This window comes from Leptinotarsa decemlineata, unplaced genomic scaffold, assembly GCF_025532065.1.
Source record: "Leptinotarsa decemlineata unplaced genomic scaffold, Ldec_3_MD MMD2_tig00002082_RagTag_RagTag, whole genome shotgun sequence".
NCBI lineage: Eukaryota > Metazoa > Arthropoda > Insecta > Coleoptera > Chrysomelidae > Leptinotarsa > Leptinotarsa decemlineata.
Window position 1 is genome coordinate 5,362,896 of NW_027412573.1, and position 24,197 is coordinate 5,387,092.

The following is a 24,197-nucleotide window of genomic DNA, read 5'->3' on the forward strand; positions in this document are numbered from 1 at the left end:
TCGTCGTCAGGAAATTTTCTGTGAAGATTCCTGTCGGATATAATCCAACCCTCTTTGTGGTATTACCCAGGGGAGTAGTTGTTTTCTGATAGGCGTCAGTCCATTCAACCTACTGTGTAGGTATATTCGAGACTGGCTTGAACGTTTCAAGTTCATTTCTTTAGATTTATTATTTTGTTTATGGTTATAGGTAAATCACTGAAAATAGTGACCGTCTAATATTCCAAAAAACCATTGTCGCAAGGTGGCGGTGCATACCTTTCAAGAAAAACAAAGAATTTTTAAATGACATTTTATTTTGACTTTTCTCCGACATTTAAATTTGTTTTTTCAACATTTTCTTAACATTTATCATGAGCTCTCTATATTGAATTATGAAGGACTAGATAAACCTTTGAAAATACTATCATTCACAGGAGTACTTCTAGAAGTTTCGGGCTGAAAACACATCTTAAAATCCTCATCAGCAAATTTTTTAATAACTTCGAAAGTCGAAACTGCAATTTTTCCGACTTTATGTTAACGAAAGCGACAATTCTACGCCTGTCAACATGACAGTTCGTGAAAACAATCATACAGTTAGTTGATTCCATATTTTTCGTTTCGTCTTTCTGAATTTATCCAAATGAATACTGATGAGGAGTTGAAGACAGGTGTTTACTATGGCGAAACTTCTAGAGATACACCAAGATGTGATATTTTTTATAAAGTAACATATTTTGTAACATAAAGTATACGTTTATGAGTTCTGTGTGGTAATAAAAAAAATTCTACCAAAGAGGACGTTAGTATTTTCAAAAAATAGTAACATCAAACGGTAAGCATGTGATCCATACAAATGAATCAAAGAACAATGGGCTGAATATGGTTTTGTTTACTATTCTCGAGATTTGCTTTGTTGAGGTTCAATTGTGAATTCGTAAGATTGGTGTCGTTTGACGCTATTACTGTAGAGGGGATGGACTATAATGAGTAATTGAAATAAAATGTATCCGTTACGTCAACTACAAGAAATCACAACCATTTGTTTTGCTGTTTTCCTCAATTTTAATATGATAGACGTCGTAACTGCTCAATCAACTGTTATATGAAGGAAAATCCCTACTAATAAATCAAATGATAAACAGCTGATCAGCACAACTGCATGTGACACATAACAAAGGTTATATTTTTTAGGTTTGCTGGGTTTGAGCTCATCCATTGTGAGTTTGTTAAGGTAATGCTTTTTTGTGAAATTATTACAGTGATGAGAAACTCACGAATAGGTCGAAGGAATTATTTTCGCTAGAAGCACAAAAAACCATAAATATTTATGAAAACAGCACGCAGCACTTCATTTTTGTTTTACCTTTCAACTTAGTTCTAATATTTTCCGTAGACGTATCTTGGCGATAAATTTACTGTAATGTTTCGGTGGGATAACGATTCAGTGGAAACTCTCTTCTCGTCGGTTATCACAAACATAGATGTTATGAAATATTCCAAAATGAGTCCACCGATTGATTGATAGATTGTTCTACCCGTCTATTCAAAACGTTTGCGTGTTTCTTTTGATTGTAGAAATCCATCTGAATCAAAGATCTTTTCTTATTTGTAATAATAGCGTTTTCCATTGGTAAAACCTGTGCACATTCATAACACTGGTTTTACCAATGAATATTTTTATTACATCCGTTAGCTGGTACTGTCATGTGCCAATCGCAGAACATAGAACTCGAAAACGTCAGATCACAGAATCGAATAGTTAGTGGTGAGGTTTTGTTTCCATTTCTCAACGGAAAATTTTTCATTTTGAAAAAGATATCGAATTAGTATTAGAATGACTATCTTCGTATGTGGTAAAAATGCTAGAAACAGTAATTCCTTGCATTGAACTCTTTAAAGTCATTATTTACTATGCTTTTTATTGGAGTTCCAATATCGGCAAATTTTTGGTGGAGATTGTGATAGAATCACTGGGACTATTGGTTACATCCATCAGGATCCTAACTAATTTATTTTTCGTGTTAACGGAATCTTTAGGGATTTTCTGCAGGGATGTCGTACAACTCCTACTGTCACTTTTGGGACTTTTAATGCAATTCTATAAACAAACTGAGAATAGAGTGATATGGACCCAGCACAAGATAAACAGTACTGTGGATCAAATATCTCTGTCCATATCGTCTTTTTGGATTCTCCTCAATAATGGCTTTGGAAGTATTTTCTCGACTATTGGAGAGATTTTCTTATTTTGTAAACATGTAGTCGTTCTCTTTGGTTCATGTGTCTGGTTTGTGGTGACTTTTATTCCATTCTCTATTTGGAACTTCGTATTTGGGATCAACAACTTTCTAGAAGAGCTCCATAAAACCACTTTTGATTTAACAAGAAATAGTGCAGTGTATTTCAAGAATTGTTTTATTTTTTTGACAGATATACCTGCTGAAGCTGCAATTGGATTACTGTTTGCTGCTAGCTTAGTTTATATCTTCTCACAGTTCTATATAGTTATTTTTTCATATTTATATCGTCACACGAGAAGTATTGCATTAAGTATTTATCGTAAATTTAGACGAAGAAGCAGGCGAGTACAACGTCAAGTGATACAACAGAGAAACTCACAAGTAGTGCCTAGGAAAAGACCTGAAATAAGGAGTGAATTGAATTTGAGTCATCGATCTAAAGAAGATGGAGCTGAAGAAGTATTTTGTATAATCTGCCAAGAACGTTTAAAATGTATATTAGTTCTGCCTTGTCGGCATGTTTGCATGTGTTCTGAATGTAACTCAAGACTACAATTGTATAATAATACTTGTCCAATTTGTAGGAATAATATTGAAAGTACAATGAAAATATTTTTTTAGAATAGTTTTTTATTTCCACCCTTGTTTTTCAAAATGAATTTTTAGTGTTTTGAAATAATGATAATCTTTATTTAATCTCTTCAGGGATTTTATCCACGAATGAAAATCATGAGAAAGGTAATAACAATATAGGCATATTAAAAATTAACAAAATACAAATACGAGTGTATCACTATGTTATCAGGTTTGTACACATATACATAAAAACAATTCATTTTATACTGGCTAGTAAACAATTTTTCATTAAGCTCCAGAAATTCTCTGATAGTGAAACAATTCTCTTGCAAATATCCTTTCAATTTATATTTATATGGAGTTTTCATAGTGTAACTCAGGTTTGCAGATGATTAAAAGAAATTATACCTCTGAGGATTTTTTTTCATAAAATGATGAGCTGTGTACAGATATTCTGGTAAGATCTCCATTTCTAGTAGGGTAGTCATGGATACATATCAATATGTTGTGCGAATCTTCCAAAGAAAGCAGTCAATTTCAAAAACTTAACTCTAAACAAAGATGTGTAGATCATGCAAAAAAGTAATTTTCAGACACAAACTGAAAGAAAAAGCTCTCTTGAAACAACTACTTTCATATAAACATTGAGTTACACAAAAGAAAAATTCTTTGAAACAACCACTGTTATATGAAGATTGAATTATACAAAAAAAAGTTTTCTATTCAGTTTCAGTTTGTATTCCAAACATTCGTTATGGAATTGAATCAAATATCATTCACAGGATTGCTACAAAATATAGTGCCTACCTATATGAAGAGAAAATGTCACTTACTTGAACACTGTTATCCTCAATGGCGGACATCCGTTTCGGAATAAGACACAAAAATAAATTTGGTGAAAAATTTATTGAATTATACAAAATTCAAAACACAACTGAAAGGATATATCTTGAAATAGATTGACAATTTTGATTTTATTTGTTGCATTATTCTTAGTATGTTTTTTTCCAATTTGTATGTTACATTTTCTCTACTATAAACATGTAATGTTTCTTGGTATTATTACATTTATTAGTATCATTGCCTCTTCGGCATCAGCCTGGATATCAATGAATTTGATTAAAGTAAATGGTTTTGTTGTAAGAAGGAACACAACATGTCATGTCAAAATATTCTTTAAACACATCACAGTTTTGCTTGTACTCTATATCCTCTAAAATAAGCATACGCATTAATTACCTTAGTATTTCAAAGTAAAATGTTAAAATAATATACATTGTATATGAGTTATTATTTTCAAAAAGTATTTTTATCAACTACCCAAACGCACGCCACTGCAGGAATAAAACGACTTGAATAGGTACTCATAAAATATTTTGTTTGCTGAATGAAAATAGGGTGAACACAGTAAAGTATTATAAGTCCGCCTATGACCCTTCTAGCAATTCATAACGAAATCCAAAAATTTTGTTTGAGCACTCTACTAGCATTTTTCATTTATAATGAGCATTTATTACTTTCTACTATTAGGAAACAGTATAGCTCCCACATATTTCAACTTCTGAGGGTTGTAGTTCGTAAGGGGGCAACAGTTGGTCAACAGAAAAACATAATTTGAAATGCCTGAAATGCCCAAATATCAAATGAAAGTTTAAAATCTGAGTAACCTCGAAGCAAAGGGCCCAGTACTCTTTTAGAAATGTGACAAATCCCCAACTTTCTTTGAATATCCAGGCTCAAGGTTGCTTATGATGCTTGGTCTCCAATCAGAGGATACCTTGGTGATCAGACATTTTTATATATGGTTCTACGACGTTTTTCTTCATAAAGAAAACCGATGCCTGGCTTCTGGTTACTCTTATGAGAAACTGCAATTTTCTCCAGTTAGAATGATGAAGCTCTACAAATATTCAAGAATATCTTGATAACACCTCACTAAACAAAAACGTGTTACGTATTCACATCTGGACAATTACAGTGGGAAGGGTTTCGTAAGAAAATAAAAAAAAGTAATAGTATAAACAGAAAGCATATAATTTATAATAATACATGAACAACATTCATACAATCAAAGACGCTACGATTTGTTTTTTCAACTCTAAATTGTCTTTGTTGCCTTGAATGTCCCTGAAAGAAAAACAAAAAGTCACATTCCAAGATGGAACTCACAAAATGAAGTACCACAAAAAGTTTCTCGTTGTTAACAACAATATATTTATGAATTATAGGCAGCACTATTATTTACTTGCCTTTCAATGAAGACTTTAAGGGAATCTTTTGTACTGTCAGGAACATAATTTTTATTTGCTATGTATTTGAGGGCATAAAGACAACCTTCCAAATTCCAGGTAACTTTGGCCTTCTTATCTTCACTCTGTAATGAATTGTTCACTGAATTAAGTCTCCCTGAATAGATTGGAAAAACTGTCTTCAGGAGTAGACTGATATATTTCAATTTTGAAACATCAAACTTCAATATTGTTATTATCATTAGGTCTTACCTTAATCAACCCCAAATTCACCAAAATAGCATTATTCACCAAAGAAGTTTTTTCAGTTTTCTGTGCCCATGAAAACAGATCTTTGTATAAAGATTCTGAACACTTCAAAGCAGAATCTGCCACTTCGGGTTTCATATTATTACTCAAAGCAGATACTTTCATGACAATCTTTACAAAATCATCCATGCAAATGTCTTCATTTTTCTAAAAAAAAAATATATAGAAAGAGAAATGGGTATATTCAGTACCAAATACCGTCGCTTCTTTGGTTATCATTTCTATTCTATCATTGCCTAAAGCAATGAAATTATTGGCACTGGGAGATTCCAAGAATTCCGCCACATCAACTTTCTCCGGATTGGTTGTTACAACTTTTATAGATTCGTTTTCTTTTTCGCTTTCTTCATCTTCATCTTCGGCATCACTTTCATCATTTTCTTCATGTGCATCATCAGTTTCGCTGTCTTCAGATTCGTTATCTTCCAAACTACCCAATATATGAAGTTTGCCTTGAAAAGGTACAGAAACTTCATTATTGAAACTTTGGAAGAATTCAATGACGGAATAATAATAATATTTATGATGACATAAACAAGTATGCATATATAAAGTATAATATATACAATGTGTAAAACCCAAATTCCATAAAATACACTCAAAAACTAAAATGTAATGCAAAACGTAATGAAATGTAGAATATGAAAACGAAGTAGATGTTCAAAATATTCACCGCGAACGTCTTGGCAACATACTAATCTCAAATAAACTAATCTCAAATAAAACTGTCTTCCAACATTATTTCTTATCAGGCGTGACCGACCGAATAGCAAGCGTTATTCTTTCTTTTAAGTCATTCAAATCTGAAGGTTTAGTTTTGTACACATTGCTTTTTACATATCCCCATAAAAAGAAATCTAATGATGAAAGATCAAGTGATCGCGCTGGCGCTGTGATGGTGCTCCATCCTTCTGAAACCATATCGTATTCACTGGAACTTGAGGGTTTCCTGGATCAGGATATAAATTTGCTAAACTTGGAATGACATCATTTTGAAGCAATTCCAAATAATTATTGCCATTCAAGTTGCCCTACAATCCATGCCCAAACATTAACCTTTTGAGGGTATTGCGTGTGTTTTCCTCTCATCCAGTGAGGATTTTCCGTTGACCAGTAGCGGCAATTTTGCCGATTAGCATGACCGTTAAGAGACAAAGTACACTCATCAGAAAACTTAACGTCTTCTAATTGGATGATATTGTTATCCAACATGTCCATCATATGCTCACAAAAATAAGTTCTTCTATCAAAATCGTCTTCCATGAGCTCCTGAGTAGGTATCATTTTATAGGGATGCATTTCATTTTCTTTTAATGTTTACTATCGATGAATGGCTAACATTGAATGTAGTGGATGCCTGTCTACTTGATGTATGTGGGTTTTCCTCAAACTCAAGCATCACATCTAATTTGAGTTCATCACTCATTGCATTGGCAGCTGCCTTTTTTTATCTGCCCCACATGACCAAGCTCACCAATCTGCTTCTCTATTTTGCTTATTGTTCCTTGGGATACGGGCAGTAAATTAGGAAATTTCTCATGAAATAGGCGACCTACTTCCTGATGTGTTCAGTTTTTATCTATGTAACAAATCATTCGTAAAACTGTTATTTTATGCATTTCTGTTAATCCAACCATTTGTCAGAATTGAAGTTAACGAACTTTAAACTTAAATTAAAACACTGACAATTGTAACATAAAAAACAAGTTAACAAGGCGTTTTAATCTAACGTTGCCGCGGAAATTACTTACAGTTTTTTAAAGGGTACCATCTAAAAAAAAACATCGCTATGGTTTTTGTTAACTTTCTTATTATCAATACCTCAACATAAAATAAGTTTTGAGTATATCGCAATAAGTTTTGAGTGTATTTTATCGAATTTCGGTAACCACATGATTTTATTTTATCTTAATTGTCGAAATAAACTTGAAAGTGATAGCATTTTTGAATAGAGAATGAAAAGACCTTTCAAACGATATATCACAAGCCTATACTTCTCATTTAAAAAATTGGGGGTTGTACCGATCATTCGACGGGGTTTGAAGTTGGGGATAGCATTTTTCCGTTGAAGTATGTCAAAATTTCAATTTGAATTCGACGTGTTTCGGGATTTTGTTAAAATATGTACCGTAACTGAAATAATAAATTTATTCCATCTGGCTTTTACACACTGTATGTATTGTATGCATGTACTTTATTCACATAATTCAAACAAGTGTTTTGGCAAGTTGTTGTATTTAATACTTGAATAGTCTTTCAAAATTCAAATATATGTGTATTGAACAAACAAATTAAAAAATAAAAAAAGCAGACGACATTCTACCGTAAAAGTAAATTCAATTTGAAACAGGTAAAATAAATTTTAGGGACTAATTCGTGTCATATTGCAAAAGCATATGGTATAATCTTTCGCCAACTTCTTGTTTCAAGTAAAAACAAACTGCCTCAAGAAATGAAATAGATATAACTCACCTATTTCCTTCAACTTTCTCTTGATCTCCTCCTTACCATCTTCCCCAAACTGATTCCCGTCAAGTATCAAACTTTTCAATTTATTTTTATTGGCCATAGATTCTACAATCCTTAAAGCTCCTTGTCTCTTAATTTCGTTAAAACCAAGAGTCAACTCCTCCAATTTGGAATGAGCATTTTTCAAAGCATCTGCTAGCAGCACCGCCCCCTTAGTTTTCAACAGACAGTCCCCAAAATTGATCTCCCTCAAGTTTTGAAGGTTCGGTAGAGCAGAGGCAATGGCAGCAGCGCCTTTAGGTCCAATCGTGTTGTCATTCAGATTCAGAACTTGCAGGTTCGTATTGTGAGTGAAAGCATCTGATAATGCTGATATACCTGGATGGTATATACCATTTTGAGGCATTGCTATTTCTTCTAATGTACCGATCATCTATAAAATAAGTTTACATGGAATATTTTTCAAAAATGATAATAAGAACAATGATAAAAAGTTTGTCTGAACTGATAAAAGCCTTGAAAGGTACTACTTCTGTCAAGGCAAATCATAAAAACACATACACACATAAGCCAAGTAAAATAATTTAATATGGTGAATACTCAAGAATTTTTTTTATTTAAATTTCGACAGCAGTCGAAGTGAAGCAGTAGCAACAGTGTTTCGTGACCACAATCTATAATTACAAATTTTGTACATTCTGGTACTTGCAAAAACTTACTTTAAAAACTGAAGCTAAAGCCTTAGCACCCTCGTTCTCCAGACGATTTCTTCCAGCGATAAAAACTTTCAGTGCCAATGGTTTGCCATCTTTTTTGCTGCAGTTGTAACAGTCTGTTAATGCAGAAGCCAATAATTTTCCACCGGTTATTCCAAGTCCATTATTATTCAATTTCAATTCTTCAAGAGCATAACATGAAGAACTTCGAAGTAAAGAAGCTAAACCTTCGACACCAATGGGGCCAAAAGCATTGTCGCTGAGATCGAGTTCAGTCAGTCGGGCTCCTGCAGCAACCAAACCTTCACCCAGATATTTCTAAAAATTCAATAATGTTAGAACAACAAAATCATTCTATAATGAAATAGAATACTTTACTGAAAACACTTGAAGGAACTATTGTATAGCGAAAAACATGTAGCGGTTTTGTAAAGTGTCCAGTGAAAATCTCATGATGAAGTGTTACTTGAATACTAATGCATTACTTATATTGTTTATATTCATGAAGATGATGATTGAATAGTTTTGTCATTATTTTTACATTTCAATGAGAGATTAAACTGAAGGAAAAGGAAAATTTACCAGAGCTTTAGGTATTTCAGTTTTCATTCGGCCTGTAAACATATCTTTCCATAGGGCTCTCTTGAACTCCGGATGCTTCTCTATAGCTTTGGCTATAGCCCTTGATGCATCAACACCGAGGGTATTGCCTTCCAGATTAAGATACTGCAGACTGGAACATTTTGTAATTTCCTCGAGAACTTGTTTGGCTGGAACAGAAACATAACATACCTCTATTTGTTACAATATATTGTAATAGCACTCACCATCTTCCTCTGTATCTAGTTTGAGAGACTTTCCGGCAAATGTTACTCCGGTTGGACTGACTCTGGTATTCTGTAAAGCTGATGTAACTGAATCAAGATTAATTGAACTCATTTTTCTACGTCTTCCAAGTGTAAAAATGAGCTTAGTCAAATATTTAGGCTGACAGGTGCGAATAAGTCGTTATAAATTTTAAAAAGTGATGCTTTGGCAACAAAATTTTTCAAAATTCACCTCTATGCAACTCGGTATTTAGGAACTTCTTTTATGAAAATTGGTTATGTTGACAATCATGACTCGCGACAGCTTCTTTTAAGCCTAACTTCACTCTCTACATCACATATTCTGTGCTATCTTTATGCTATATCCTGATATCTAAGTGTTAACCCCTTCTTTCATAAACTTGACATGAAAGGATTTCTAAACAGAACTATTAAAATATGAAAAATTCGATAATAATGTTCACCACTTCAACTTGAATAATTCAAGGAGTGATCGAAAGCACTGTTGATCTTGTATATATAGTATACATATACGAGTAGTTCTCAGTTTTGGAATATTGTTATCTTAGCATGTACATCATCCTCAACAAAGTTGTCAAAGTTGATTTAAAATACAAATGGAAATTCACTTTCTTCATATACAAAATTGAAAATGTTGAAATTTTAGATTCATCAAAAACATACCCTGCCTTCATCTGTTGGATCGTTTCTTCCCTTGCATACAATTTTTTATAGAGATAGCCAGTTATCAGTTGTTAAAATTAAAATATTCCAGTTATACGTATTGTTAATCAGATGAAAGAATTCTGATTTAATGCTAACTTACAAGCTCGGTTTCTCCGAATGTTCATAGGCAACGATGAGTGTACTATTTTGAAATCCCATTTCTGAGTTTCATATCAATCATTTGATAGTGTCGAAACATTCTAGGGTCTTCTTACAACCTGAACAATTCTTTCGAAGGTATGTGGTGGCACTTTCAACACTTTGTGAACTGTGAACAGTTCGTTCCGTCAAAATTTACTATTCTGTGGTTTGGGAAACGCATCTGTTAATTTTTACTTTTTTATGGATAGAAATTCAATAACCTTCAAAGGGGAAAGACGTGCAAAACAGTAGTTCATTTGCTTCTTGGAATTTGAAATGGAAATTTTGGGATTTAAGCTTTAACTAAAAAATGAACTAGAAGATATGTGATTTTAAGTTAGGGTTGTTTGACGACAAATTATATCTATTTATTAAATAAATTGAAATATCTGACCATGGTGAAATCGGTAGTGAATAAGCAATTATTGCCTATGAAGGCACACTATTTTCTTTGGAATGCAGGTAAGTATATGTTACAGTAAATAGTGTTTGTATAAATTCCACAAACAATATTGAACATTTCACCAGTTCTGCTTCTATATCGCCCCAGCTTTTCTTTGTTTGTGTAATTGTATGGTTTTTCATTTTTACTTGTCTTCTTAGCTCTTATAAAGTAAAAGTTTATCATCATATCATTTTATAGAATTTATTCGAGAATTTATATACCTATGCCCTACTTTCAACAATGTGATGTAATATTATGCTTCTTTTAAATATACCTTGATTTGAGAAACTCAACGAAAAAATCATATTTCCACCATTTATATTCATTTCGGAGTTCATTAAGGAAAGGGAAATACTCTGCAGCCCATTTCTTATGAAATTCTCCTTTTTTTTTGCAGACCATTCTACAGACTTTACTCCTACTATTTGCTATGAAATTTTTCAGAATTCTAACCAAATTATCTGAAGACTAAGTGTCAATGATTAATCCACATATGATTTCTGTTATGAGTTTGAATTATATATACATCCATCCATTATCTCCTGATGAAAGAAAATGAAGTTCATCTAGACTTGACTACAAAATTTTGTTGAAGGTACCGGCCCTGTTGTTCCATTCCTATCTTCATATGCAAGACAGCTAGGATTTTCCAGTGTGGTGGTAGGATTTGTTTACACCATCCTCCCAATCAGCGGGATGTTAGCAAAACCATTTTTTGGATCTATAGCGGATAGATTCCATTGCCAGAAAATTTTGTTCCTTATTGCTCAGTTACTCACAGCTGTAGCCTTTTTATCCATATTTTATGCTCCTAAAATTGACGTTGATAGACGAGTGCATTTTGCATGTCACGAAAATTTAGCAGTTTTTGACACAAATTCGACGGATTCAGTGAATGACTGCAGTATGCCTCAACTCCGCAAAGATAAAACTATGGATAAATGTGAAGTAAGTTAATCTTTATGCTATATAAACCTAATTTAGAGTTTTACTGAACTCTACACAATTAATCCCAATGAAGTTATCAGAATCCCTTTTGAATTTCTTTCAGGTCCCAATTTTAGCTTTAATGTATCGACATTCAACTTTTTTTTATCGCTACTTACATATTCTTTTATATTGAACACGAATCTGAAGTTGCAGTTTGACGCAAACTTCAACTTTCGGAAATACAATCCTTCAAAAAACCAAGAATAGATTGTTTAAGTGATTTGGCAATAAAATCTTTATATTTTCAACCGTATACATCAACATCTTGAAATGATTCATCTCTTCTTACGTTTCATATACCAAAAGAAGGATAAATTTTGAATTACTTGCATTTTCGAAGTAATGAACACTTACATTTTTATTTCATGAGCTCTATAAAATATACTAGGTGTAAACCGATTCAGGCTTGCCCCTATAACATTTTTGTCTTTCCTGGTATCAATGTGAAATTTTGGTTGCTCAAATGGTATCACAATTTGTTGTGGTTGAATCAAAGATATTTTTGTAGCTCTGCGATAACATCGATTTCTATGAATTTCTTAAACTATACCTTACGATTTGATTTCCACAAACTTTATTTGAAAAATATATCACGACATGTTTCGCTAACACAGTAGCTTCTTCAACAATGATTTGAACACTACAGGTTGCTTTATACGCTAATATTTATATACCACAGGTAACTACAATTGAGACTACCTCCATCAAATTACCTAAACCTCTTCAATTATGATTACCTCACTTCTACAACAATAATAATACTTTCTCAGTTTTTTAAGAAAACAAGTTCAATAATGGTGATCTATTCAAATCCAGTTGGTCATTCATTAGAATGTTTGAATTTTTAAGTCTAATAATTTCCATTGCTTCCAAATGATTCAGTTTCAAAACTTTAGTTTCTATGTGTAAAATTTCGAATTCTTCGTTGAAGATTTGATTTTCTTCTGAAAGATGATTTGAATATGTTGAACTTGTTGTCTTATTTACATAGCTCATATGATGTTCCTGGATTCGATTCCTAAATGTTCTGCCAGTTTGACCAATATATACCTTAGGACACGTTCCACACTTTAATTTATATACTCCTGATTTCCGAATTTGGATGTTGTCTTTATTATTTTTAACTAAATTTCCCAACGCATTAATTGTTCTATATGCAATTTTAATATCTCGTTTCCTCAAAAATGAAGCCACTTTTTCTGTTGTTTGTCCAAAATACGTTAAAGCTCTATAATTTATATTTTGATTATCTAACTTATCAATAGGAAAAACGTCTCGAATCAGTTTTGGTTTGACTTTTTTGTGAAAAGTATACTTTCCAAAGACTATTTTGTCTTCTCCATCACAACACCACAGTGATCTTTGTGAAAACATGATTCTTGTTGCGACTAATGTCTTATGTATCCTGTGATGATCCATGAATTTATTATTTTGTTCAAATTGAAATGGTGTCTGAATTAATGTTGATGTAACATAATCATAAAAAGGTGTTACTTCATGTGTAGGTAAATAGCGAAAGAGCTTTGAAAATAGTGACGTGATGCTCATTTTCATTCTTTGAAGCTAGATACTATAAAAGAAGGCCGAAAGAGGTGAAAGAAGGTGACAAGTTTTCGTTGCGGAACCTTGAAAATTGATTTTTGTACATTTTCGACATTTAATCTCTAAAAAATGAAGCTTGTGCCAAACTTTGACTTCAGACTAGAAATTTAGCGTAAGACTCTCTACTTGATATCCTTAACCATACTCTTCTCATAGGAGGTTTCATTTCTTCTCTTTGAATTCATTGATATGAGTTTTATTTTTGTTCGAGTATAGGAATTGAAGTGATCTGCGACTTTCGACTATACCTAATTTTTTTTATTCACTTTTTGTTCGTTTTCAGCTATGGTAAGAGGTACGCGACCAATATTTTTTCAATCTGAGAGGTCATTGATACATAAGCCAAATAATAGATAAATTTATTTATTTTAAATAGATAACCTAATATAAATAAATATTATACAAATATATCAGTTATTAAACAAAATTACAAAAAACTGAAATATATAAGACCTATATAGTGGAATATATTGGGTAAAACATAGCAGTAGTAGATGATGAAGAGATTAATAGAGAGAAGAATGATGAACAACTCAATTGGAATAGTATTGTGCCCGTAGATATTGAGATAAGGAGCGTTTGAAGATTTGGAGGGTGTTACTTTGTTTAATTTCATTAGGAAGCTTGTTATAGTCCAAGAGTCCTCTGTGAAAAATAGAATTCATTGTTCTTGCAAGGTTAGTTCGTGGGACAACCAAGTCATCTCTTCCTCTTGTATCGTATTTGTGTATCTGATGGTTATATGTAATAAACTCATTGAAGTAATGGGGTGCTTTTCCAGTGAGTATGTTGAATATGTAGGTCCCTGTCGTACCCCACGCTTTATTTTTTCGGTTTTTGTGTTTATGATATATTAAATGCATTTTACTAATTCAGGAATGAAATATAGCTCTTATATATCAGAAGTGTTTCATATTGAACTTTATAGAAAGCTTTCCATAAATTACAATGAATTCTATACGTTTACAACTCATTTACCAGAACCTACGGTGTAGGTAGTTGGGAAAGATGAATATTTCGAAATTTATTTGGAAATGTTTATTTTCTAGTACGTATGTATCTCTCCCCGATACAGTCTTCAGTTTGATATATAAATATATCGGAGATTTCTGAGGAGAAGTTGTTTTGAACTCAATAACCTACGGTTCGGTTAAAAACCTCAGTATTCAACTCGGTTGAGAACATTGATAGATACTTTTATACCTCCACTGTTTCTTTGACAGGTGTAGACACAAGCCTTATAAAATTTTTCAATCGCATAAAGGTTTTCCTTTTCAGATGAACTGTGATATGAAAGAAAACATAACAGACATCCTCTGCAAGGACTGGAAGTTATCCCAGTTCTGTCAAGCAGACCACCCCGATACTTTTTCTTTCACTGCCAACGTTCCGAAATCAGAAATCGACTTGTTGGGCTCCAAACTCATATTCAGGGTTCCAAACGTCACTCTACCTGACGGCAGAGTTCTTCAACCTGGATGTCCTATCTCACGGAGTATATCAACTTCTTGTCAAGTTAACTGTGGTGATTATGATATGAATGATCTCATAGCGGTCACTGAAATCAAAGACAGCGTCGTTTATAGTTTACACCACTTTTGGATCTTTTTGTTTCTCATGGTATTGGCATGGATAGGACAAGCTGTATCGGTTAGCATAGGAGATGCTATTTGCTTTGAGTTGTTGGGTAAGCATTTTTATTTTTTCAGTAATGTACGACTGATTCACTTAATCTAATTATGACAGTCTCAACAAAAATTAATAAAACGGAAAAATAGGGATTAAGGAAAAATGAATTGAAAAAATTAAATAATGCTCAATAAAAACGACAAATGATCTATTTCCGATTTTCTAAAAAAGGAACTATTATTTCTGATTTGATTCTCGACTATGTACCTATTATATATCACCTTTTTTTAAATATTTTTTGGCAAATTGAAAAATAACAGTGCCTATCAGTAATGTAATGTAATATTTATTATTATAGGATAAATCCTAATCTTACAAGACATAATAACTAATTAATAATTTAAATTTCCACAGTGCCAAAAATATTAATAAAATTCAAATATGTATATAGATAATAACAATAATGAAGATAAACTAAATAAGAAGATAATAATAAAAAATATACAATTTATAATACCCAATGTTGAAAACCAATATTGATATAGTAACTATATATAATATACATATTTTCCAACTATTTAACGCTCTAGGTATTCCAATAATTTACTTTTAAACCCTCTTACAGTATTTTCCTCTTTAATGGCATTTGGTAAATTGTTAAATTCCCGTAGTCCCTTGTAGAATAAGTTTTTAGTTCCGCCACCAGTGTTGGTTCTATATATATGAAAATTATTATAAGATCTTGTGTCATGTTCATGTATTTGATTATTAAAAACCAAAAATTCATTAAAATATGTTGGTTGGAGACTTTTGGTTATTTTAAATATAAAAACCATTGTTAAAAAGAATAATCGATTTGAAATCGACAGCCATTGTAGTATATTTAACATGTGATCAATGGAAGTATAACGACTGCATCTTAATATAATTCTCATGCTCCTATTTTGGAGTTTTTGAAATTGGGAAAGCCTATTTTGGTTTATTAAATGCATAAAGTTGGACAGTACTCAAAATGAGGTTTAATTATACAATTATAGGTTAATATTCTGGAGTTAATAGTCAAATTATTTGCTATCTTAGAAAAAAAATATAATTTTTTTGAAATTTTTTTTTAAAACGTATTCAGCATGACTGTTCAAACTCAAAGTGTTATCTACAATAACTCCCAGATACTTTATTTCAGACACATATTCCAAGGTAGTGTTACCAATTTCAATTTTTATTTCATTATAATCAATAGAGTTCAGTTTATATTTAGTTGTTATCACCATAGCTTTTGTTTTATCTGCATTTAATTTTAATTTATTCATATGTAAATATTTTTCGATGTTCTTCATTGAACCTTTGAGAGTATCTACAGCATCATTGAGTTCTGTATTCGAAGTATAAACTAACGTATCGTCTGCAAACAGATTAAGTTCATGTAGCCCAGGAACATAATAAATATCATTCTAAATTACATCAACACCCAATGTTACAACTTCCAACCTCACTTTTTACATTAGTTTAAATTGTAATATCTCAGTAAATACTTATTCAAAAATTGAGTTATTATGGCATAAGAGGCACTGCTCTTGATCTGGTGGGGTCTTATCTATAAAATAGGTATCAGTGCATCGACGTCAACAATATCAAGTCAGATTTAAAGCCAATTTGTCATGGCGTTCCTCAGGGTTCTGCCTTGGCCCGTTATTATTCATGATTTATATGAATGACTTATGTAGCTTTATTTCACCAACAAAATGTGTTTTGTTTGCCGATGACACGACCCTCATATGCTCAGACAAATCACATATCAGTTTACCTCAAATAATGGACAGAAATAAAAACTTAGCAAACACTTAGTTCACAGCAAATAAACTGAAACTGAACGATAAAATAACCCAGAATTTTGTGATATCCTCAAACACCAGTGTTACTCTAGGAGACAGTGTTTCTAGGTATTCATATCGATGCTAGACTTAGTTGGTCCAGCCATATTGAAGCAACTTCTCGTAAGCTGTCTAGTGTTTTATTTGTTCTAAGACAGTTTTGAAATGCTGTAGGTTTGATGACACTGAAGATAGCATATCATTCACTATTCCACGTAGTTATTTCATATGGAGTCTTGATTTGGGAGCATTCCATAAACTCAATCACAATTTTCAGATGTCAGAAAAGAGCCATGAGAATCATGGCAAACGTAGGATATAGGGAACACTGTCGTCCTCTTTTTATTCAATTTGAAATCTTGCCACTTCCTACATTATATGTTGTGTTGTGTTTCACAAGAATATTAAGCTGTTTCCAAAACATTCTCACAATCATGATTATTCAACAAGATCCGCATGTTTATTGACTAATACAAAACATAGGTTAGCAGTTTCTCAAAAAACTCCCTTAATTTTAATTTGTATCTGGTCAATTCATAGTTCTTGAAAAATTATTCATGTTGTAAAGCTGTGATAAAGCCTATTCTTAAGTTTGTTGACCTTTTTATATTGATATCTTTATTTCATTACCATTCATGTGACACTGATCATTTTGAGGAATATTGATATGCCAGTTTTATTTATCTATAAAATTTATTAAATTAATCTAGAGACGTTGTTGCTCAATTTAAGTGTCTGACATAGTACACATAGTATATACAGGGTATTCCATATTCGATGGTCTATTAGATGTATCTAGAGAACGAAAAAAGGTGAGAGTTTCAAATTTTGGTTACCAATGTAGATGGCAGTAATCTATCCTTTGAAAATATTTTCATCACCGCATTGTTGCCACATCTACGTGTAACAGACATCAACTTGGAAATTTCAAATTGAACACCGTATATATTATATCATTTTTGAATTCTGCATCAAAATCTGAATGACTTTTGTGAACAATATTCTATACTTATCTCTTACCGTTTTTAAAATATTGATTATTTTGTAAAATTTGTTGGCGAAAACATGGTATTTTAAATATTCAATATCGCACGAATTAACTGATATACCGAACTCAAATTCTAGCAACATTGAGATAAGGTATGGTGCTTATTATTTCAGAACGAAACTCAAATCTTATTTCATACACAGTGTCTGAAAAATAAGTCTCAATTTGTATATTTGATAAACGACCATAACTATTTTTTTTCAAATGGAACACCCTGTATATTATTCAATTTTATAATTCAGCCAACCAATGTGAACAACTTTGATCAACGATGTCTTTTACCTATCTCTGACCGTTTATGAGATATGAATTCTTCTATAATTTTTTTGCTTCTATACAAATACATTTCAAATACAAAATTCGGTGAAAATGTATTATTGATCATATCGAATAATGAATAATAACTCTACATTAGTTCAGGAAGATTAAATGTAATACATGAATGAAAGTAAATTGATAACAAAAATAATTTTACACTAAAAACCAAGAAATGATATTGTGAAACTAGCTTCGCAATTATTTGACATTTGATACTGACATGACAAAAATTCAATTGCTCAGGTGCTTGAAATGCTGATCATTCACTTGTAAACATTGATGGATTGATGTTATTTCGATGTTGATTTCGATTTCTTCGAAAGCACATCTAACCCGATCTTTCAGTTCCTATTTTATATTGATAGGTGTTCTATATACCTGTTCTCTGATTTTTCCCCAGAGGAAAAAATCTAGGGGAGTCAGAGCCGGGGATCGAAGCGGTCAAATCCAAGGACCCAAACATCGTATCCGCACCGATCGGTTGGTTCGCTACTCACTTCACGTGTGCAATGTCCAGGAGCTCCATTCAACTGATGCCAACAATGTCGAGACAAGTTCAGGGGCAAATCATCCAGAAAATCACTCACAGTCGATTTCAGAATATTTGAATATTTTTTTGGAATTCAACTTTTCTTCAATAATTCAAATAGAAACTTTATCATCCATGAGCATACAAAAAATATTAAAACTCATTTTTTGTTGCAATCCCCTTTGTCTAATGAAATGGGGATTTTTCTGAAGCCCAGAAGTGATTATTTTGGCGATTGAATATTCTCACGTGAAAATTGTGATTCATCAGTCCATATAATTTTTTTCAGAAAGTTTGAATCCTCGAGTGAATTTCCGAAGGCCCGAGCGAGATCTACGTCATTTTTGCAAAGCTGAAATATTGAGAATGTGTGTATTATGCACTTGATTTTCAATTTTTTTGGAAATTTTATGCTTGCATAGGCACAATTTTTTTTTAATATTTCATATCTCATAAACGGTCAGAGATAGCCATAGGACATAGTTGACCAAAGTTGTTCACATTGGTTGGCTGAATTCGAAAATTGAATAACATACAGGGTATTCTATTTGAAAAAAATTAGTTATGGTCATTTATCAAAGGTACAAATTGAGACGTATTTTTCAGACACTCTGTATAGAATAAGATTCTAGTTTCGTTCTAAAATAACAACCACCATATCTTACCTCAATGTTGCCAGAATTTCAGTTTGGTGTATCAGTTAATTCATGCGATATTGAATATTAAAAATACCATGTTTTCGCCAAAAAAAAATTACAAAATAATTAATATTTTCAAAACGATGAGAGATAGGTATAGAACATGGTCCACAAAGGTAATTTGGATTTTGATGCAGAATTCAAAAATGATATAATATATAGGGTGTTCCATTTAAAATTTCCAAGTTGATGTCTCTTACATGTAGATGTGGCAACAATTTGGTGATGAAAATATTTTCAAGCGATGGATTACTGCCATCTACATCGGTAACCAACATTTGAAACTCTCATCTTTTTTCGTTATCTAGATACGTCTAATAGACCATCGTATATGAATTATTATTATTATTATTATTATTACTCTTTATTAGCAAATAATGCTCTTTATAGTACAGTCAGTCACTTATAAAATACAAAACAATAAATATATATATATATATATATATATATATATATATATATATATATATAAATATATATATATATATATATATATATATATATATATATATATATATATATATATATATATATGTATATATATATATATATATATGTATATATATATATATATATATATATATATATATATATATATAGAGAGAGATATATATTAGAGACAAGTCATATTTTAAAAACAAGAAACTAGAAAACAAGAAGAATTATTGATGACAATTTCTTGAAATATATTCACTACATTTTCTTATGAATGAATTTAATGAATCACAGCTTTTTATATGACTTGGCAAATTATTAAATGCAATCAGACCAGAACTATACAACGAATCACAACCTATATGTTCTCTGTTGATATAAAAATTTCCTATTCTATTTCTAGTGGAGTGCCTATGAATACTACTTGTGTAGCTTAACTGATCACTCAGATAATTTGGCAACATTGTGTTTAATGTTAAATATGAATATTAGCATATTCATTGTTATCCTTTGTTTAGCAGACATAAGAGACAGTGTTTCCAACATGCATTCCACAGATGTGCGTTTATTACAACTTAATATTGCCCTCATGGATATGTTTTGAAGCTTCTGTAGTCTGTTTAGATTTTCATTGCTCACAAAATAGAGTAATATACTGCAATACCCTGTATATATAGTATATATGACTTACCATAAATATACACACATCGGAAAAGTCTAGGGATATTTTTAAAAATGGCAATAATTTTTTTTAGATCGCTTTAGGGACAAAAAAGGTTGACGGGTGATTATTAAACGAATGTAACTTACAACAAAATTTATTAAATGGTCAAAAATACTGAGTGCGCATATAAGCAAAACTAAAAAAAATATGGCTCTTCTTTGGCACCCCGAAAAAAAATCATAATACAAAAAAAATTGGAATCAGTACAAAGTATGGCCTCCACGCTGGTTTATTACGGCCCTACATCTATCGTGCATCGACAAAATGAGATTGTCAATGTCTTGTTGAGGTACATTTGCCTATTCAGCAATTAAAAGCTCTCTCAATTGAAACGTTGTGTGAATGTTCCCCATATGCGGAGTAATTCTTCGTTGAAGCATGTCCCACACATGCTCGATGGGATTCAGGTCCGGTGATTGTGCTGGCCATGGCAATACATCAACTCCTTCGTTGGTGAGCCAGTCAGTCACTAGACGCGCGACATATAGACGAGCATTATCGTGCATCAGGTGGAAGTTTTCACCAACAGCACCAGCAAACGGACGGACTATAGGTAGAAGAATGGTGTCGAGGTACTGTCGAGCTGTGAGGGAGCGATTTGGAAAAACGAGATCGGTTCTGCCGCCGATCATGATTCCTCCCCATAGCATTACTGTACCACCTCTGTATGTGTGGACTTCCTGGACGTGTCTCAAACGTTCATTATTTCCAGGTCGTCTCCACAGTCTTACTCGACGAGAATCTGGATGAAATCCAAATCTGGATTCGTCTGTAAACAAAACTGTGGCCCAATTATTTGCATCCCAGGTGCAGGTGCTGTGATTGTCGGTTGTCTTCTTGCGGTTAAGACCAAAAATCGGTATTGAACTGCAGTTGTAGCACGTCCTCGCCCTGGATGTTGTTCGGCTGGACTGCCAGTTTCACGGAAACGCCGCCACAATCGACTGATAACACTTTGGGAGACCTTGAAACGAAGAGCTACATCATTTTGTCGCATGCCACCTTGAAGAAGCCCTACAGCTCTATTCATCTCAGCCAATGGTAAGTGATGGCGTTCCATGTTAAAGCACAATATTTCCAGTTTAATTGCTGAGCAAGAACTGCATAGAATGTACAAACTCGACACTTTCAGATTATTCATTTTAGCCGAAAACCTACAGTTTGTAAAAAACTTGATAAAAGATTATTTACCGTTTTTGCAGGCTTTGTTCAGCCCATAGAAATCTACAGGGTGGTACAGATTTAATCGAAATTAAACGACCTCATGCATTTATTTTTATGATATTTAGTATGTTATAAAAATATCCCTAGACTTTTCCGATGTGTGTATTTTTGTATATAAAGTGGTCAAATAAATTACTCTACTCTACTCTTCAATTTGGTTCAATTTGAATTCGTGGAGAAAAATTGGCCAAAAATCGCTCAACATCATATAGTAATAAGCTGAAAAGAAGCAAAAAATTCTCTATCGATCAATATGTATCACGACACAGTAGAATAAATATTTATTGAGATATGGACCTACAAAAACATATGACTTTGAAACGGGTAAAACTTTTAAAACAACCTGATAGTTATTGGTAATTTTTCTTGCAGGTGACAGGCCTGACAAGTATGGCTACCAGCGAATGTTTGGGTCTTTAGGTTGGGGAATCGTTTCAGCAGTGGCAGGTTTATTAATTGATGCTCTGAGCTCTGGAAAATCTCAGAAAGACTACACCGTCGCATTTTACCTCTCTGCCATTTTTCTCGTGTTGGATTTTCTGGCATCTACAAGAATTCAGGTGAGTCCTTCTTAGTCTTGAAGTAAACGTTTACTGAACTCAAATATACTTTGCAGTACACTCAAACAAAACTGGCCACCAACATATTCCGGGACATCGGTCGCTTGCTTTTGAATATCCGCATCAACATCTACCTCATATGGTGCGTTTGCGTGGGTATGTGCACCGGTCTCATATGGCAGTTCCTCTTCTGGCTCATCGAAGATTTGGCCAAGATTCAAGGTTGCGAAACCATCAATTATGTAAAGACGCTGGAGGGAATTGTCCAGGCAATACAGTGTTTGGCAGGAGAGGCTCCGTTCTTTTTCTTGTCAGGAAAAATAATTAAGAAATTGGGTCACATCCACACGATGTCTCTGGTTTTGTTCGCGGTTGGAATGAGGTTCATATTGTATTCGGTTGTTTCCAATCCGTGGTATTTTCTGCCGATAGAGTTGATGAACGGCATCACTTTCGGATTGTTCTTCGCCTGCATGGCGTCCTATGCCAGTATCATTGCTCCTGCGGGAACCGAGGCCACAATGCAGGTGAGTAAATTTTATTATTTTCATTAGTGGCACATGGGATTGTTTGAGGTTGGATTATAACCGTACAAAGTAACACTCCTGCTTAGAAAGAATACGTACTTATAAATATCTTGGGCTGAAAATAAATGATAAGTTGAAGTTCAAGGATCGTGCAAGAAGCTTGCCTCAGACTGCTACGCACTAAGAGTCGTCTCTACAGAACTAGGCAATGCCCATACAAAAACAGCCTATTTTGCTCTTATAGATTCCTATATGAGATACGGCATTGCATTCTGGGGAGTCTGCTTCAGAGATTTATTTCAACTGATTTTTATTCTTAAAAAAATTGCTGTCCGATGCATGTGCAAAGCTGCTTCTTGGGTTACATGCAAACCTCTTTTCGAAGCTCATGTTATTTCAACTGTAGCATCCCTTTACATTTTGGAAATTTTCTATTCAATTGAGAAACATTATTTTTTGTCTTATGTGACCTACATTTCTTCTTATAATAGCTGCAGTCACAATAACAATATAGAACTGCCATTCCCACGAGCTTCTCAGTTAGGAACTCAATTATTGTCAAACTATTCAATCATCCGCCAGTCCAAATTAAAGAAAACGTATTTAACACTTATTAAATCGTATTTGAGAAATCGTTTCCAAGCTGTATTATTCAACAACGAATTGTCCATTTTCAGAGACGTTAAATTTGGTGTTCCTCAGGGGTCGGTCCTGGGCCCACTGTTGTTTGTAATCTATGTAAATGATCTTCCTTCCTTCTTGTTTCCGAACTGCTACAATCAATTTTGACAAAACCGTCTTCAAAACCCTTTGCTGCTATAAAAATGAACTTCCAAGCTATGGTGGAATTAAAGTTCGAATAAAACAAAGTGAAATAAAAGTAATGAAGAAAAGTGACCATATCAAACATCTTGTCATCATAGATTCACACTTAAAATAGGATAACTCTGAACAATTATTAAGGAAATATTTTAAAAATTTCATTTATGATATGAAAAGAGAGACCGCACATTGTCTTGTTGAAAATGAAATGAACTCATTATACAGGGTGGGCCATCGAAAACTTGACATAGAGGTTTTGGGTACTAATCTTGCAAATTCGAAAAAACGCTCAGACAGGTCGATTTTTATTGGGAGGGGGGCAGTTTTTTCCCCATTTACAGCGTTGGCACTTCAACCCTGGAGCAGAGGGGTGAACAACCCTTGGAATTTTAATAGGGAATAGAGGGCGAGTCGCAAACATGTTTGAAAGATCTTGAAACTCTCTAAACAATGGTGTACATTTTTTTTTATTTGGACGTATTTACAAGAATTTTTTGCGGTAATTAACTTTTTCAATATTGTTAATAGCAACAATTT

The 24,197-nt window shown here is 32.9% G+C and overlaps 3 protein-coding genes across 4 annotated transcripts in view; 2 read left to right on the forward strand and 1 right to left on the reverse strand.

Annotated features, from left to right (window-relative positions):
• The first annotated feature begins 1,718 nt into the window (after positions 1–1,718).
• Positions 1,719–2,848, forward strand: LOC141482905 (uncharacterized). Its single transcript, XM_074176889.1, has one exon. It carries the CDS (start codon positions 1,845–1,847, stop codon positions 2,844–2,846), a length of 1,002 nt encoding a protein of 333 aa, XP_074032990.1. The 5' UTR covers positions 1,719–1,844; the 3' UTR covers positions 2,847–2,848.
• Positions 2,849–4,814: 1,966 nt separating this feature from the next.
• Positions 4,815–9,684, reverse strand: LOC111507685 (ran GTPase-activating protein 1-like). The gene is made up of 8 exons (XM_074176897.1): positions 9,372–9,684; positions 9,127–9,314; positions 8,548–8,862; positions 7,832–8,261; positions 5,558–5,811; positions 5,303–5,506; positions 5,051–5,175; positions 4,815–4,928 (listed from the first exon to the last, which is right to left on the reverse strand). The coding sequence occupies exons 1-8, from the start codon at positions 9,481–9,483 to the stop codon at positions 4,862–4,864; spliced, it is 1,695 nt and encodes a 564-aa protein (XP_074032998.1). The 5' UTR covers positions 9,484–9,684; the 3' UTR covers positions 4,815–4,861.
• A 724-nt stretch (positions 9,685–10,408) lies between these two features.
• The window catches only part of Sugb (Sugar baby transporter), a 31,028-nt gene continuing 17,239 nt past the window's right edge, over positions 10,409–24,197 (forward strand). Inside the window, exons 1-5 of one of the 2 annotated variants that reach the window (XM_074176895.1) lie at positions 10,409–10,700; positions 11,279–11,631; positions 14,554–14,962; positions 22,124–22,311; positions 22,368–22,838. In XM_074176895.1, the coding sequence (XP_074032996.1) occupies positions 10,634–10,700; positions 11,279–11,631; positions 14,554–14,962; positions 22,124–22,311; positions 22,368–22,838 (1,488 nt within the window). In that variant the 5' untranslated portion in view covers positions 10,409–10,633. The remainder of the gene's footprint in view (positions 10,701–11,278; positions 11,632–14,553; positions 14,963–22,123; positions 22,312–22,367; positions 22,839–24,197) is intronic. The other variant, XM_074176896.1, reaches the window with a different exon arrangement.

Excerpts from the sequence above, each read along its gene's own strand:
- LOC141482905 (XM_074176889.1), top strand. The coding sequence starts at position 1,845 with ATGCTAGAAACAGTAATTCCTTGCATTGAACTCTTTAAAGTCATTATT.
- LOC111507685 (XM_074176897.1), bottom strand. The coding sequence starts at position 9,483 with ATGAGTTCAATTAATCTTGATTCAGTTACATCAGCTTTACAGAATACC. Across the intron at positions 9,315-9,371 it reads ACTAGATACAGAGGAAGATG|CCAAACAAGTTCTCGAGGAA; the intron begins GTGAGTGCTATT and ends TTTCTGTTCCAG. Across the intron at positions 5,812-7,831 it reads GAGAAAGTTGAAGGAAATAG|GCAAACTTCATATATTGGGT; the intron begins GTGAGTTATATC and ends TACCTTTTCAAG.